The sequence below is a fragment of the Etheostoma cragini genome, chromosome 18 (genome assembly GCF_013103735.1).
Source record: "Etheostoma cragini isolate CJK2018 chromosome 18, CSU_Ecrag_1.0, whole genome shotgun sequence".
Taxonomy (NCBI): Eukaryota; Metazoa; Chordata; class Actinopteri; order Perciformes; family Percidae; genus Etheostoma; species Etheostoma cragini.
In genome coordinates this window covers 10,319,526-10,335,739 of record NC_048424.1, presented here as the reverse complement: position 1 = coordinate 10,335,739, position 16,214 = coordinate 10,319,526, and the positions used below count along the sequence as shown (strand labels likewise).

Sequence of the window (16,214 nt, the reverse complement as noted above, 5' to 3'; positions counted from 1 at the left end):
TTTTACCACAAGCTGTGTGAACTTATATGAGAATTAGGGATACCATTTTGTTTAATTGACCATATTTTTTGTAAAACACAGTCAAGTTTCAAGTTATTTCAGAGTAAGTATTTATTTAAATCACAAGTCATTTTGAGCAAGTTTAAGTCAAATCACAAGTCTTTATTTGCAAATCCCAAAGTCTTGATGCAGGTATTCCAGGTATATGATCTATAATGACACATTGTACTGACAATTGTTATTTCAAAGCTGTTTTAATACTGTGTTTTACATAGCTGAGACCTTTCACTGGTTAGGCCTCATAATTAAAGTCAGAGCCTGATACTAGAAAGCTGTTTTCACACCCATCTGTTTAAGGTGGAAAGTTGTCACAAGAGGGACAGGGTTTGAATAACTTCTACCATTAGATAGTACGCTTTGTTTGCAAAACACTATTGCAAATACAAAAAATAGCATTACACATCAAGCATCCATCCAGACTGGTTAATGTGTGTTCATTGTTCCTTTGGCATGTGATTGCAGTGCTGTCAAAGGTTTGACTGGTCAGTCATCGTAGAGTTACTGTGATTTGAAAACTAATTAGGTTCAGTGTTGTTGTTAGATACTGCCCTCTTTAGGCCACATACAGTAGGCCTATGTTCAAAATATGAAACAAGTGCCACTACAAGCAGTATGCTATACTGTATTTACACTATTATTGATTCATTCCAGAAAAGGCCTACCAGGCACAGGCCCAGGAGCCTACAGTTCCAGGGTACCACAGAAAACATTAAACAACTACAAAGAGATGTTAAGCAACTGCAAAGAGACACAAATTAACTACAAAATGGACAAAAGCACAAAGAGACACAAAACATCCATGTCCCAGAAATGCTTGTTACTAACCTAGCTCTGGGGAGTCATTCCCCGGAGTCCTTATGTCCTTTTTCCCCCAGCATGTTTCCATGTTTCCTTGGATCAGGGAGGCTCCAAAATCATTTTTTGCAGCTGTTGCCATGGTCCCGCCACAAGTTCTGCGATGCCATGTTACATCCTGCTACGCTGTGTTGTGCCCTGCTACGTCCTGCTGTGCCTTATAATGCTGCACAGTGCCCTGCTATGCCATGAACTACTACAAACTAGTATTTTTTGTGACTGTAACTGCCACTTTTCATTTAAACCCCAACCGGTCGTCAGACACCACCTACCAAGAGCCTGGGTCTGTTTGAGGTTTCTGCCTAGAAGGAAGTTTTTCCTTACCACTGTCGCACTGTTGCTTGCTCTGGTGGGAACTAGAACTGTTGGGTCCTTGTAAATTATGGAGTGTGGTCTAGACCTACTCTATCTGTAAAGTGTCTCAAGATAACTCTTGTTGTGAATTGATACTATGAATAAAATTGAATTGAGTTCAATTGAAAACCCCAGAGAGATGTGTAACAACTACAAAGACACGTAAAACAACAAAAAAGAGGCAAAAGCATCACAAAGTCTGTGTCTTGCTCCTAAGAGGGTGGGGCATATCTGTGCCCAGCGGCCAATGGGCCTTACATACTATTAATAAAAAATAATTGTAACATATCTATACGGTCAATCGTATACACATGCATTTAGGCAACAGTTTACTTGTGAGAAACATTGCAACTTTATTTCCTTTAGCAATCTTTTGCAGTACTTCAGTATAAAACAGTGTTACACAAGCAGCAGTTAAACAAGTTATAAGTGGTGGATTAGTAATACTTAAACTTTTACATCACACAAATTCTAATAAAAGAAGCCATTTAGCCTTTAGCAATGCAAGTAGTCTACATTTTCCGTCAATACATTTCTGTGTTTTCAACCACATGTGAAGCGTTAAGTGTCCCTTTTCTAACTAAATTATCAACTGCATTTTAAGAAGTAACTGGCAGTAAACAAAAGGAAAGGGCATGATATGACTTGTCTTCATTTGAAACCGTCAGCCAGGCCTCTGTAGCACAACATGGGGGCAACATGGGTGCAGCTGAGTAATGAGTATCTATTAGCAAACACTACACATAAATATTGTTTGTTTCTGAGTGGGTAATTCCACTTAACACAGTAAACCACTAGTCTGACCGTTGCTTTTTTCCCACTTATATTACAGCCTCTGATCAACATAAGAAGTTGTTTAAAAGACAGAAAGAGAGAGAGAACATGTTCAAGAGATACAGCAGTTACATTCGGTCACTGGATTTAAGCCTATCAGATTATTAGTTACATTCCTCTCACACAGAACTCAGCAAGTAACTGATTCTGTGGCTGGAAAATAACCAAAACCTACAAGCTTTTTATCTGGCTGGAGTTAAATTTAACAATGCAGTTTTGTTACTGTTAACAAGGTTGGCCACAATTAGACATGAAAGGAGCAGATCTCTCTAACTGGTTTGTGTGTGTGTGTGTGTGTGTGTGTGATGGAATGTACACCTTTCACCTGGAAAGGAACGGTGCATACACGTATTGGATTACATTATGGTTTTAAGGAGCCGGTTACATAAATTATGATTTGAGGGCACTTTAATGCTAAAGACCCTGGGGCCTCATTACATAAAAACATCCTAACTATTTCTCCTATCTTAACAGAAATTTCATAAGTCAAAAGCTCATGGCTACGTCCTATCCTATCTCAGACATCATATCTTTTCTTAACTGAAGAAATCCAAACTATTACAAACTCTAAATTCCATTATTTAGTCGGCACTCATCCATTCATATATTTTTTTAATCAAATGAAACTTTATTGTCATTCCAACTTTCTAGTCAGTATTTACTTATTTATCCTATCTAGTGAAATATGATTCTGTTACGTTGTTTCTTGTATGAGCAGAGCGTGACTTTTCAAACTGATTTTGGGAAGAAACTTGTATATATGATATACAGTGGAATTAGGATAGTTATGTAACAGCAAAATTCCAGTCCTAATGAGATGCAGTGGTTATTTTGTAATACAAAAAATCCTAAATGTCCTCCTAAACTGAGATGAGATAGAATTTTAGGTTGTACTGAGGAACATCATTTGTGATAATGAGGATTGGACCCCCTGACGTGTTTAATATGCCAGCACATCAGCTCTATGCCTTTATGCTGGTGCAACTTTCTAACACCTTTTATAAATGTTTCATAACCAATAGCTTATTAGATGGATAATACACTATAATTTACTTACGTTTCATAGCTTAGTTACAAGCCATTAAAAAGAAACATGTCTGTGAATGATGGCAGTGTACCTTGCAGCAGAGCTGGACAAAATACATTTATTAAGCAAATTATTAAGCATTTACTAATAGAATAATGACATTTGAGACCGGGTTGTTATCAGATAGAGGTAGAAAAAAACCAGTATAATGGTGTTTTTCCATCAATGGTACCTGCTTGACTCAGTTCGACTTGACTCGACCGCGGTGCCCCATCCTTCTTTCTTTTTTTTTTCAAACACTGACTAAACTATTTAAACACAGCGGGTTTGTTCGGAGGCCCCCACCCCCCCAATCACTAGCAGTGATGACGCAGTGATTAGTGACAATTCTCTCCGACCGATCAGTAGTCTGCAGGTTTTCACGTCACGTTTTGGGATTGGCTTAGCTCGCTTGGAACCTCAACTGACGTAAAGTACCTGCGTACAAAAAGTACCTGCTAACCGGTACCAGGGACTTTTTTCTTGATGGAAGACCAAAAAAGGCGGGTAGAGGTTAGTCGAGTAGATACCATGCAGTAGAAAAACGCCATGATATGTTTAGCAACCTGGCAAACAAAAATGTGTTCTTATGTACCCAATTCTTACGGATTTACTGTCTTAAAGTGTGCACATACATTATAGACCTTAAAATACAAGTTTAAGATGAAAATTTGAGGACACCTTCTGTATTTACTTAAGCATGTAGCCTCTGTCTTAATCTCAATCAAGGTCTCTTAAAGTTTTTCCAGTCTCTATAGCATTTCTGCAGCTGTACAGCCATTTGATAATCCTTGCATTGCGCTCAATAACTGACGTCTCTTGACGTATCTTTTCATGTAGCCTGTCTTCCATTATTCCGTCGCTGTCACCACTGTTCCTGGAGAAGCCGTCGTCTGATGTAGAGATGCTGACACTCCGGATGTTTATGGCAATTTCATTTGAGTGTGCAGAGAAGTTGTCCTTCCCAAAAGATTCAATAACCTCGCCGCCCAGCCCACAGTATTTGAAAAAAGCATCAAAGTCTGCAAAGTTCTTAGAGTACCTGGAGCTGATGTCGGAGTGAGAACGACTTACTCCTTTGCCAGACCTGCCTTCAAATTCAGGAACCGTTAGGAGTCCAGCAGATTGCTTCACAACATCCGCTGTCACCTTAGATCCAGGATCATTGTATTCTGTGTTTTGTTGCTTAACTACTCCATTCTTCCTCCTCTCTGATTGTGAGCTGCATTCCTTTGCTGTTCCCTCAGGTGTGGAGATTTTTTCCTTGTTGCACTCAGATTCACACTCCTTATCTGTTGCCTCAGGTAATGAAACATTTTTATGCAAAGAGCTGAGCAACTTGCGTGTTATAGGATGTTTCCGTTCATTTTCGGACCCTCTCAGTAACTCACATTTCTGTCTGTGTAGCAGAAGCGAGTCTCGACGGTTTTTGGAGCTGGACCGACGTACCTGCCCGGGTAAGCTGTTGATTTGTGCACCACATGTAGCCTCTCTTGAGTTACTCCCTGTGACAAGATTCCCGCAATGGTTAGAAGACCCAGTGCTACTCACCGAGGCTGATCCAAGACTGGTCACTGGCTCCTGAGTTGAGTTAACAACCTGTTGGCTTTTGACATATTTTGGTTTGCTTGCAGCGAGCCTCTCCACAGCACTCATGCGTCCTTTTGTCTCACTCTCCAGTTCCATCTGCTTTCGAAGGTATTCAGGACCCTTTCCCAGGATCTTTGTGGTGTCACTAGTTGCCTCCATTGTGGTTTAACATTCAAATCAGTGATTTCCAAAGAGTGGGTAATCCTTTAGCATGCGGTCTCTCCAGTGTTAGTGTCACTGTTGTAAAACATTCCTTTCAAGCCCGTTCGTTGCCTGAGCACGTATTACAACAGGAGACTTTACCTTGTCTGTTCAAACACACATTATATTACCCCACCCACCCTGTGCAAGGCTAGTTTTAACCAGCCTGTTCAAAGTACACCTGATACCATCACAGGTGAGAATAATGAAAGCTGACACTTCAGTTTTGTTTTTCTCTTGTTCTAGAGGAAAATGTGGGCCTTTATCTTTGTTGCTCAATACAGGACAACATTGTACATGATCTCCTACCTAGAATACTGGTTTCTGTAAAAGTACTCTCTGCTACCTTTTTTTACTCATTCACCAGGGAAACTGACTCATCCACTGACTCACTGCCGCTTATTACAGTGCAAGTGTTGTGCAATAAATGTTTTCGCCCAGCCATGCATCCCACTGATATTGTTATTGTTAAGGCATGTAGATTGTAGTCTTCTGAATAAAATGAAAGGAGTCTGTCTGTACATCTGAGCACCCAAGGAAGTAAGGTGTTGAGTATGAACTCTTGGGATCTAGGGGACATATTTATTAGTAGTGCAACATGTTGTCTACAGACTATGTAGTGTATTGGGAGGAGACCTCTATAAACTGTTACACCGGCTAACAGCATGCTGGGTACAGCTTGCTCTCCATCACTCGCTAAAGTACATTCAAGGTGAAGAAAGAGAGACCGGTATTATAGGCCTATTTGCTCAATAAGTGTACCTTAATAGATGAAAACAATTTTTTCACTAACTATATTGTGAGCTTTAATTGGATGTTGACAATTACAGGCTTAAAACACTCATAAAACATCCTAGAGCCACAAGGAGAGGTCTGAACTTCCATGGAAGCAGTAAAATCAAACAGTGGAAGTTGCCAGTACATTGCCAGCATTTCAAGTACAAGTAATGGATTTGTTTGATGTAGCAACCAGTACTATTTGTGGTAATGAGATAAATAGGCCAAAAGAAAAGTACTCAAAAAAACCTTTCCAAAACTAGCACCAATTTTTCTTGTGAATGGAGTAGCATACTATTGTGTGAATGACAGTTTTGCTGCACTTCACCACCAAACCACCACGTGTATAGTACAATGCAATTGCTCCAACTATGCCTGTTAATGAAAGTGACACAACTGATGACACTTGGAACAAAAAATAGAGAGTGTTAACTTCCCAATGACGTCATGCACATCCCAGAGGGCCAAAGTATATGGGAACTGTATCACCTTTTTTTTTGGTAAAACATTTAGGCGAGAAAAGCATGTATTTTAAATCACCAGTCCCAAAATGTCGCAGTTAGATAGTGAATGCTCTTACATGTAAATCTTTATAATCACTTCCCTGAAAGCACCAAGCAGGCAGGCTTTGTTGCATGATTAAAATTTTCTTCAAATCTTGCAATCTTCAGCAAATAGCTTTCTAGCTCGAGGTTTGTTGAGTTTTGCAAGGCGAGGGACTTCCGGTGGAACCTCTGGCGGCGATGAAAGATCCGGCGGCAATGGATGTTCTAGCAACTATCGGGTAGATGAATTGTCGTCAATCCGGACTGGCATATAAGTAACCCGAATAAATACACAAGTTAAAATCACCGGTGATAGTGGCGACATACCGTAATGTCATATATTCATTGCATGTGAACATTTTAAACGTTCGCTAAAGTGTGGTATCACGTAGTGGGACTGTGGAGGAAAACAGGAGCAGCTGAAAAAACAAATATGCAACTTGTGTCTAACGGAATATTATGATTGATGATAATCAACCAAAATAAAATACTTTGGCAACAGAATAAGAGGTTGCAGCAACAGAGACATCCTTCAGCACGGCTCAGCTCTACACACCACATGTTGCTGAATGAGTCAGTTACTACATTTTGGCATTTTCCCACAGCTTTACTACAGGCCCAGTATGGAGCTAGAACAGTGACAGTGACTGTGGTACTGGAAAAAATGTGTCTCTGAAACAATGTAGCATATGTAAATTAACCATAAGCCACGCCCTCTTTGTCTCTCCCCTCAGGCCCCTCCTCCCTTGGCCAAAACCATAAACTGTTAATATTAATATAGGCTATATAAATTCTATGGTCAAAATAGTGACAGAAAGTTGAAACTGAAAACCAGTGACACTGAAAAAATCATGACAGCGTAAAAAAAAAAAAGTCACTGGAAAGACACAGACATTAAGAAAAAAATGTAGATTGACATTTTTCAGTGCCAACATTTCCTGTTTAAATGTCAAATTTTAATTTCAATACCACAGGTTACTGTCACTGTTCTAGCTCCATACAGCTGAGGGTTTTCAACAGCAAAAAACTTAAGAGGTCACATAGGCAATGCTGCTCCTAAAACCCAACTAGACCGGAATGAATAGTCAATCGTGACATTTCCATTAATCATCTTTCTCCCTTAATGAGCTTAAAAACATGTTCTGACTGTCTCTTTAACAGGAAATGGGTACGTGTGACTCAGGGCTTAAATGAGAGACAGAAAAAGCAGCATGAGCATGGATTTGCGCAAATTTGAATACATGTTTTTATAATATTAACGTCAGACTAGAAACGTCTCAAGAGCAACACAGTGTTGAAACCCTGTTAGCTTATGAATGCAAAGTAAAGAGGTAACAACTCACTCACTATGCTCTGCTTCAAACTGAACTTTCAAAATATAAAATTCAGTTTGTTTTTATTGATTTCTCTGAAGTCGTTTAGGTGGATTCATGTTTTGCAAAGTTTGTACACAACTATAATACCACAAGTGTTTTTTGTGTATTTATTTGCAGTATTGTATTTAATTTTGGACTTTTCTGGATTGTTTCCATCCAACTGTGGTGATCACTTGGGGATTCTGCTGTGTTACGTGTACTTTATCCTTTCTTGACCTGAGCTTCAAATTACTCATGATCTTCTTGAGACAAGTTCACAGATGCACAAAGTGTCAATAAGCAAGTAATTCTCATGCAGTGATTAATCTAGCTTCTTTTCTGAACGATACATGCCTGTAGCTTGCAACTTTGTGAACTATTTGGTCATAAAATGTGCCCGATAATGGCAGTACATGAAAAGGGATGACCAAAAGTTACTACAATTCACCCTGAGGGACCCATGCATGTGTGTACCAAATTTCATGTCAATCAATTTGACATTTCACTCAAAGCCCAGAGGTGGTTAGAGTAACCAAAAAGTTAACTTAAGTAAAAGTACTATTACTTAAGAATTATTAGATTCAAGTAAAAGGAAAAAGGGGTTATCCAGACAATTACTTGAGTAAGAATAAAAAAGTGCTTGGTGAAAAAACTACTACAACTAAGTACTGAGTAACGTCTGATTTATTTTTTTAACACAAGCTTTCAATCAGACGTAATGTAGCTGCTGCCACTTTTACTAAGGCAAACATGCTTTCAATGTGAGGCCAGGGGTGTTCCTCCCATAGACAGTTAAAGAGTCTGCATTGCTCCGCTGCTGAGATTGAGTGCGGTCTTGTGACACGCCTGCACAACCACGTTTGATTGGTGAAACAGTCACGTGGTAGAGCCTTTAACGAAATGAGGCATACGCTGGGGGGATAAAAACAATGACATGTAGAATACCAAATAGGTAAAAAGAAAAGTAACAAGCTCATTGTAGCCTAATGTAGCGGAGTAAGAGTATAGTTTCTTCTTCACAAATCTGCTAAAGTAAAAGTAAAAAGTAAAGTAATTTAAAACTACTCCTAGAAGTATGTCTATATTTCTTTTTTAAATTTACTCAAGTAAATGTAACGGAGTAAATGTAACTCGTTACTACTCACCTCTGTTAAAACCTCAAATGTAAAGCCCATGATTGAGAAGTAGCAGTAAAGGTTTTACAGTATAATATATATTACTATAATTCTTTTGAAATGTAAGAGTTGAAACCAAGTGCAATGACAGCGTTTGCAATCATTTAGCATGTTGTCGGACTGACTAGTGAAATCTCTTTCTGATTGATTGGGGGGAAAAAACAGGAGGAACAGCGCTGGAAGGGATGGAGGGGAGCAGAATAAATATTAACATTGTCCCCATTAGTCACTTTTCCCCTGAGCTCTCTCACCTTTATTTATTTCGTAACTTTTGCCGCTAGTTGGAAAAACACATTCTACACTTTAATGTGACACTGCATCATCTGCTAATTGTGTTTTTATTTAGTCATTCACAATAATTGCCATTCATCCTTGAGACGTGAATGAAACTGGCTGACTCAATTAAAAAGGACTTGCTTATTATGAGAAATAATTGCTGCGGGCATCTTTTGATTGCAGTTATTGTTTGACTGTTATGTTAAGTAACTGATAATTGGTAATTATGCATGCAGTGCTAATTACCAGGAATATAATGTCACCTCCCACTTAATTAGTCAGTGTTTATTTATCACAAGCTCATCTTACTGTATTTGAAAAAACAACTGTGTTTATTTCATGGTACACCAGAGGTTTTAATTTCCTTTTACATAATCTTTCTATTACTTAACTGGGCTTCCTGCTAGCTGGCTGGGGGCCTACTGTGGATGTGTCCCTGGGACTGTTGTCAGCTCTCGTCCTGAAGCCTTGCAGCGCCCGGAGAGTCAGGCAGACAGACAGGGGTGTGCTAGCTAGTTGGCTAAATTAGCATTAAATTAGTTGGCTATCTATACAGTTAATGTTCGCGGCTTAGACCAGAGTTGTTAACTGTGGTCAAAACAATCATAATAAAAAAAAATAGGCGTGTGAACAATGACGGAAACTTGTTACCCACCAAGAATTAGCTAACGTTATAGACCAAGCATTAGCATTAGCTACTTGTCAACCAGCACCCTCACAGTAGGCACCAAAGCACCTTTCCTCTAATAGATAATGTGATAGGGCAACATTGCTTTGGTTTGTTTAGCCTTGCTAACAACATCTCACCGTGAAGACCGTCCTAGCGCAAAGTAAAATGCTAAAGTGCCCCTGCTGGCTACAAGGTAGAATATTTTGTGTACATACTGTTAAAACATGTTGATTATACAGACAAAATACCTAAACATAAATAAGACCACACATTGGTGGATTTTGGCACAATTATGACTTTCCTGTAATGTTTTATTTTGTCGTCTATATTTTCTTCTTACTGGAAGTGTATGGTATTGTCTTCTTGCGCCGCTCTTCCTGTTAGTTTGTTCTCTGTTGCTTCTTGTGGTTATTCTTTGTTTGCCACCACCTGACTGCCTTCTTCATGTTTGCTTGTTTGCAAGCCATGATTTCTCTCTCTTTCTCATGGGTGGGCCAAATTCTCTGGGCAGGTAAAGCAGAGAAAGGGTAGGTAACCTTTCCTCTTATGACGTCATAAGGGGAAGATTCCAGATCGGCCTATCTAAGCTTTCATTTTCTCAAAGGATACCCAGGGCTTGATTTACACCTATTGCCTTTTCTAGCCACTGGAGGACCATGGGCAGGCTAGTGGATCTCAAAAACCTCAAAGTGAAATTTTCATGCCATGAGACCTTTAAGCGATATAGCAGATTTAGTGGGTTACTTTTTTTCTTTACTGTTTTGGCTTCTTCATCATTGTTTTAATGAAAAAGCTCTGATAAATCCACTGTACGCCACCTGCCAAGCACAAAGCTGCAGGCAGTTGAACGTAGTGTCTAGCTGTTAAACACAGTGAAACAGTTAAAGAGCCAAACATTTCGTGAGTTTGTGGAGACCCTAACAGAGCTAAAAGGAGGGTGACTATTGGACAGGCGGACAGAAAGATGACTGAAGTGAATGCTAAATGTTGCTCTGTGTCTCCGAATGTTGGGTAACAGGTTGACCGTATCAAAGGTTAGGTTAACAGCTTGTGTCACTGCTGTAATCAATTTTAATTAATCCAATTTGTTGTGCTGCAGAGTGGTTTTGGGAAACCACTGGAGGTCAGCAAAAACTGTAAAAAATACTAAAAATGCAAAAGAGGATTTTGTGTTGCCTGTGAATGTACTGAGTGAAACAGTGTTTTCAAACGTGTTTGTTGGGTGCAGCTGCAGTCCGGGTTATTGGTTATTGCTTTGGGCTGTTTTGTTCTGTGGTTAATGGCAGGTTGTTTAATTTCGTAACCTAATAGGCTAAAAACTTGACTAATTGTTGCAGTGCTCATAGCTTTTATTTGTTGCTGGTCGTTTTGTGTAATTGTCTGAGTTTTATCCTCTTTTCTGGCTAATCCTAGTAAGGCTATGAGAAAGGTGGTTGTATATTTGGAGATGATAATCCCTTCAGCACAGGCTACAAATGTTTCAACAAATTAATTTATTGTCGGTTGGGACATAACGAGGCACAATGTTGTTTCACCAGTGTACATTGCGATGTTAATGGATTTTATTATGTAGCCTGAATGTGTTTTACATTAAAATAGTGGCATCATGTAACATATTAATTGCTGCTACTGCAAAATCTGCCCGCATACATGCCCTGCAAAGTACTTAAAGCTGCCTCTGTGGTAGTTTCTTCTACAATGGGTGTCTCAAGGACCGCATGTTGTCCGCGCACACACACACACACACACACACACACACGCACGCACGCACGCACGCACGCACCCACGCACGCATGCACGCACGCACGCACGCACGCACGCACACGCACGCACGCACACACACAGCTTTCTGAAACAAAACCTTTGCTTTGACCAAGATAATTTCATGATTGGCTACACATCAACTGCATCATGTGAATCCAGAAAAGCTGCGGACTTGATCAAATAACAACAAAAAGTTCCTTGGCTACGGTGATTTTAGTGTTCACTTTGTGTTTCCAAATAATTAGAAAAGCCGATCTACAAGAAAAGCCTATCATTGCTTTTAGAAGGGGTGACGTCTAATGTAGGCATAAAAATGGAACAATGTCATCCATTACCAGTAAGAGCTCTAATGAATTGCCTATTTCCAAGTGTAGCAACTATCTTTAAAATCAAAAGATTTCACACTGAGAAATGTTCACAGGTCAAACATTGACTTTAAGCCTTAGATAAAAGCAGTGTGTTTTGGGAAAAAAGGAAAAATGCTTCTTGCAATGGCTCAGAAGACAGCAGAGGAAGGGGCTCAACAGAGAATACACACACACATACACTCAGAGAAATAGAGTGCAACATTCAGTGCTCAACCTCCTTCCTTGCCTTAACATTTAAATCATTACAACGCATAAAAATATCAGGTCTAACTCACCATTGAACTGTTGGTTGAGCCTGTATCAAAGCCCGCTCAGGCTGACATCAAATCTCATTTTATGAGCAGTTAATTTTAAATTCTTTCAATTAGTTTTTAAGAGAAGCTTTGATTGGTGCTTTATTGTATTTTCATGGTTTGTATTTTGAGTTCCTTGAAGTAAAAATTGTTGTTGTTGGCTAGTTTTGATCTGATCTGTTGCCCACAATTTCACTTTGGGTGATGTTCAAACTTAGGTTAAAATAGCGGCAGCTTTGGCTGCATCTTGCATCTTTCTTGGGTCAGCCCACTTTTTTGTCGGCCCGTTTGTTTTTACTCGTTACTACACCATTTTTTAACCCACACAATCTTTAACCCTGTGATGTGGAAGTCATTTCTGGAACACTTTGAAACCAAATGCAGTATTGCCACATTCAAACAATGTTATTTATAATCTTCTAGAACAAGATGTATTATCTCAAACCTCTGTAATACAACTGTTCTCCCTATCCCTACAGCTAACAGACCTGGACAATTTTGACTGATAATAATTCTGAATTTTACATACCTGTGTTCAGCATTCTTTTTCATTCCATTGCATCCTGAATGTCATTATTATTTCCACAATTAATGCCATAGGTAAAGAGAGACCTTGTCGACCTGATGAAAGCATATTGCTTCTAAGGAAGGATGCAAATAGACTCTATTCTCAATCTGAAATGTTTGAATGAAAGAAGTCACACAGCATCTTTGCCATACTACTGTTTTGTCAGCCAAGAGGGAACTATTTGGGCTACATTTCGAGAAATGGTCACCGGCCCCTTTACCAGACAGAGTAAAGCTGCTGCCTGCAGTTCCTTATCCACAAACAAAAGCAGAGACACGCTCCCTCTTTGGCATGACCAATTATTGCTGAGTCATTCATGCTGCAACTCTGGACTCAGCACCTTAACCAATTCCATTAACTGAAAACATGAAATCTCACATCTGCACCAGTTTTGGGCTTGCCAGACTATGATCTGCCTATTCAACTTTAATCTATGTGCAAGGGAAAAACAACTTCATCTTGGATGACTTGGTTCAGAAACATGGCTCTCATAACTCTGGTTCTGGTCTCCTAAGCTGCCTCATGCAGGGATGCCAGCTATGGTTGCAGCAATGGCTATGCTAATTGAGACATTAGTTTAGGCTCCAATTGTCAATTCTTTTGCTCCTCATGCAGGACACTGCCACTAGTCAACCTATGCGCTGGCTAAAAGGCACTAATTTTGTCCAGGTATGACATTTTGGTTCATACAGCAACACCTTTGCACCCAGATAGATTGCTTCCATTGATTGATTTGGATGATGAATAAAGTATTTTCATTTTACTACAATAACAAAACAAAGGACCGTTTATGAAAAACAAATGCCAGCCATAACAACAGACACTGAGTGGCTAACAATCCTGTGGATATAAAGTTAGTGACATCAAATGGAATTGTTTATAGGTAGATGGATAGGTTTTGTAGAAGAACATCTGTCACTTGCATTCGTACAAGTCAGACAAAGACAACCAGGGGATGGTTGTGATTGACTAAATGTCAAAGCCTAAGTTTTAACCTAATCAAGAAAAGTATATTTTGAATGTCAGTTGCCAGTTATCATTACAATTTATGTTTCTTAACACAAAAAGAGAGAGGGTAATTCAAACTTCAACTTTGACTTTAAGTTTGTGCCTGTGTGAGGTTTGGACCGTTCTTGTAAGAGTTTAGAAAAGGGCATGCAAATGTTTTTAGCGTGCTGCAGATGTGCACAGTAAAGGTGGAGGCTGATTGTGAGAGAGAACAGATCTGCATGGAATTTGAACATGTTATTTGATTTCAGTTGGTTTAATTTTGAGGACATAGCCTGCATTCACATTTTAGACCACATAGAGTTGTGAAAACAGCATAAAAGGTTCTGAGAATGTAGGCACTAATGAGATGTTATGGCCAAGCTGCTATTTACTGGGTTTCACAGTCAATGTGGAAACAGTTTCCAAAAACAAGTTAATTCTCTCTTAAGAACAGTTAAGACACCCATTAAAAAAATTAAAACCATTCTTTGCATCAAAAGGTAAACATTTTATCATTATGTTGTTTTCTCTTCATATGGCATGGCAAAAGGTCATTAGGCAGTCGTGTCCAGCTCCCGCTCTTGTTTTGTGTTTTGTTTGTTTGTCATGGACCTTCTGTTTTATTTTGATATTCACTGTTTGTCTGCATTCCTGGTCATTTGTCTTCCCGTCTTTGTCTGTTTTCCCACCGTTGTGATTACCTGTCCCTGCCCTAATGTGTGTCACCTGTATGTAGTTGTTATCCCCAGTCCCAGTATGTATATATATATATATAATATATATATATATATATATATATATATATATATATATATATATATATATATATATATATATATATATGTATATATATATATATATATACTTCCCTTGTTTTGCTTGCCCTTTGTCAGATTGTTGTAGTACCACATGTGTCTCACTTTCCAACGGTTTTCCCAGTGTGTATTTGTTTCCAGCGTTACCAGACTCTTGTTTTTGTACCTTCAACCAAATCTACTGCCTGCTGATTTTGTACTGTTGCCTGAATTGTTCTCTGAACAATAAACGTACTGACCTTTTAACTCCGTGTCCTGAGACATGCATTTGAGTACGCCATTGTACCCTGACACAGGCAAAGGTGTCCTAGCTTTACACAGAATTAGATCCAGATCTGGTGCACTCTGAAAAAAGCTGCTGCTGTTTTAAGGCCTACGGCAAATAACTGTATGCAGTGGCGTCTGCAGCCATAATCCTGCACCGTGCACACATTTCTTTTTATGTTGGCCTCTCTCTGTTGTTGTTGTTGGAAGTAATAGAGCTGTTTTCTGTGAGATATTGTGACAAACAAAATTTCTTCGCACTGTTCTGAGTGGTTCATTAAACCAGTCAATGCAAGAACTTTAGCTGTTTCTTGTGCAATCGCGGATACGTGTGTTTCTATGAAATGGCAGGGGTTTGATTGATGAATTCATTAAAAGGTATTTATGAATTCATTAAAATGCATTGATTTATCATTGACGCAAACAGGCTCATTTAAAGAGGTTTCTTCTAACGCAGACAGACACAAAAGGGGAGGGAGAGTTAATCATGCATGTGTGTTGACTCATTTGATTAATTGAGATAAGTTGATCTGCAGGAGAATAAATATTGTAAAACAACACAGAATGTCTGCTGAGAGCCTTATTGCATTATATTTTATAACAGTTTTACAATAAATTGTCACCTGCTGCATGAACATAAATATAGACATTTCCAGAATGCAGACAATTAAGTGTTTAACTCTAAAAATGTTGCCGCCATAGATGCTGAAGCTGAGGGTGGCCATGCCCATCCAGACAATGCAGACTCTGCTGGTGTGTTAAACCTACATCAACATCAAACAAGAAAATCAATGAGTCCCTTTTAGTTGACAATTGGTATTTTTCCTTGAAGTGAGGAAAAAGCTCACATTCCAAACAACAGAGAATGTTTTACAACTGCCTCTAGTCTGTTGTTATAAATGTCTTACTCTGCCTACTGGTACATTTTTTAGGATTTTCTCATGACCTGCATACTTCATGCCACGACTCAGCAAAGCATGACTCAAAATACAGTATGGATTTTACGTCACTTAATGGTTAATCCCTCTGTGGCCTTATTGTGTCTCTAATTTAGGCTATATCAAGGAGGAATCTGAGAACTTTTATGAGGTGATAAGGGTTGTTTTGCTCTCTGTAACTCTAACATTTATTATTAACACTCAGCTGGGATTGACTAATCTACCAATAAAATATGGGTATTACAAGCCAGTGAAGCCCAATTCACATGTGTTTCACATCATCACAAAGGTGTCCTTTCCTGTCTAGATAATAAGTCAAAGTAACAATTATGAACTACAGTCTACAAATATTATCATTAAAATGCATTGCATTAAATGATCAAAAAGGTACTAGTTTAGCAGAATGTACCTTTTCCGTATTACTATTACTGATGCATTCATTTGTAAGCAGTATAA

The 16,214-nt window shown here is 38.9% G+C and overlaps 1 protein-coding gene across 1 annotated transcript; it reads right to left on the bottom strand.

The window, feature by feature from the left end:
- Window positions 1-3,862: 3,862 nt before the first annotated feature.
- fam110c (family with sequence similarity 110 member C) lies at window positions 3,863-5,121 on the bottom strand. Its single transcript, XM_034900730.1, has one exon. It carries the CDS (start codon window positions 4,916-4,918, stop codon window positions 3,890-3,892), a length of 1,029 nt encoding a protein of 342 aa, XP_034756621.1. The 5' UTR covers window positions 4,919-5,121; the 3' UTR covers window positions 3,863-3,889.
- Between the last annotated feature and the right edge of the window lie 11,093 nt (window positions 5,122-16,214).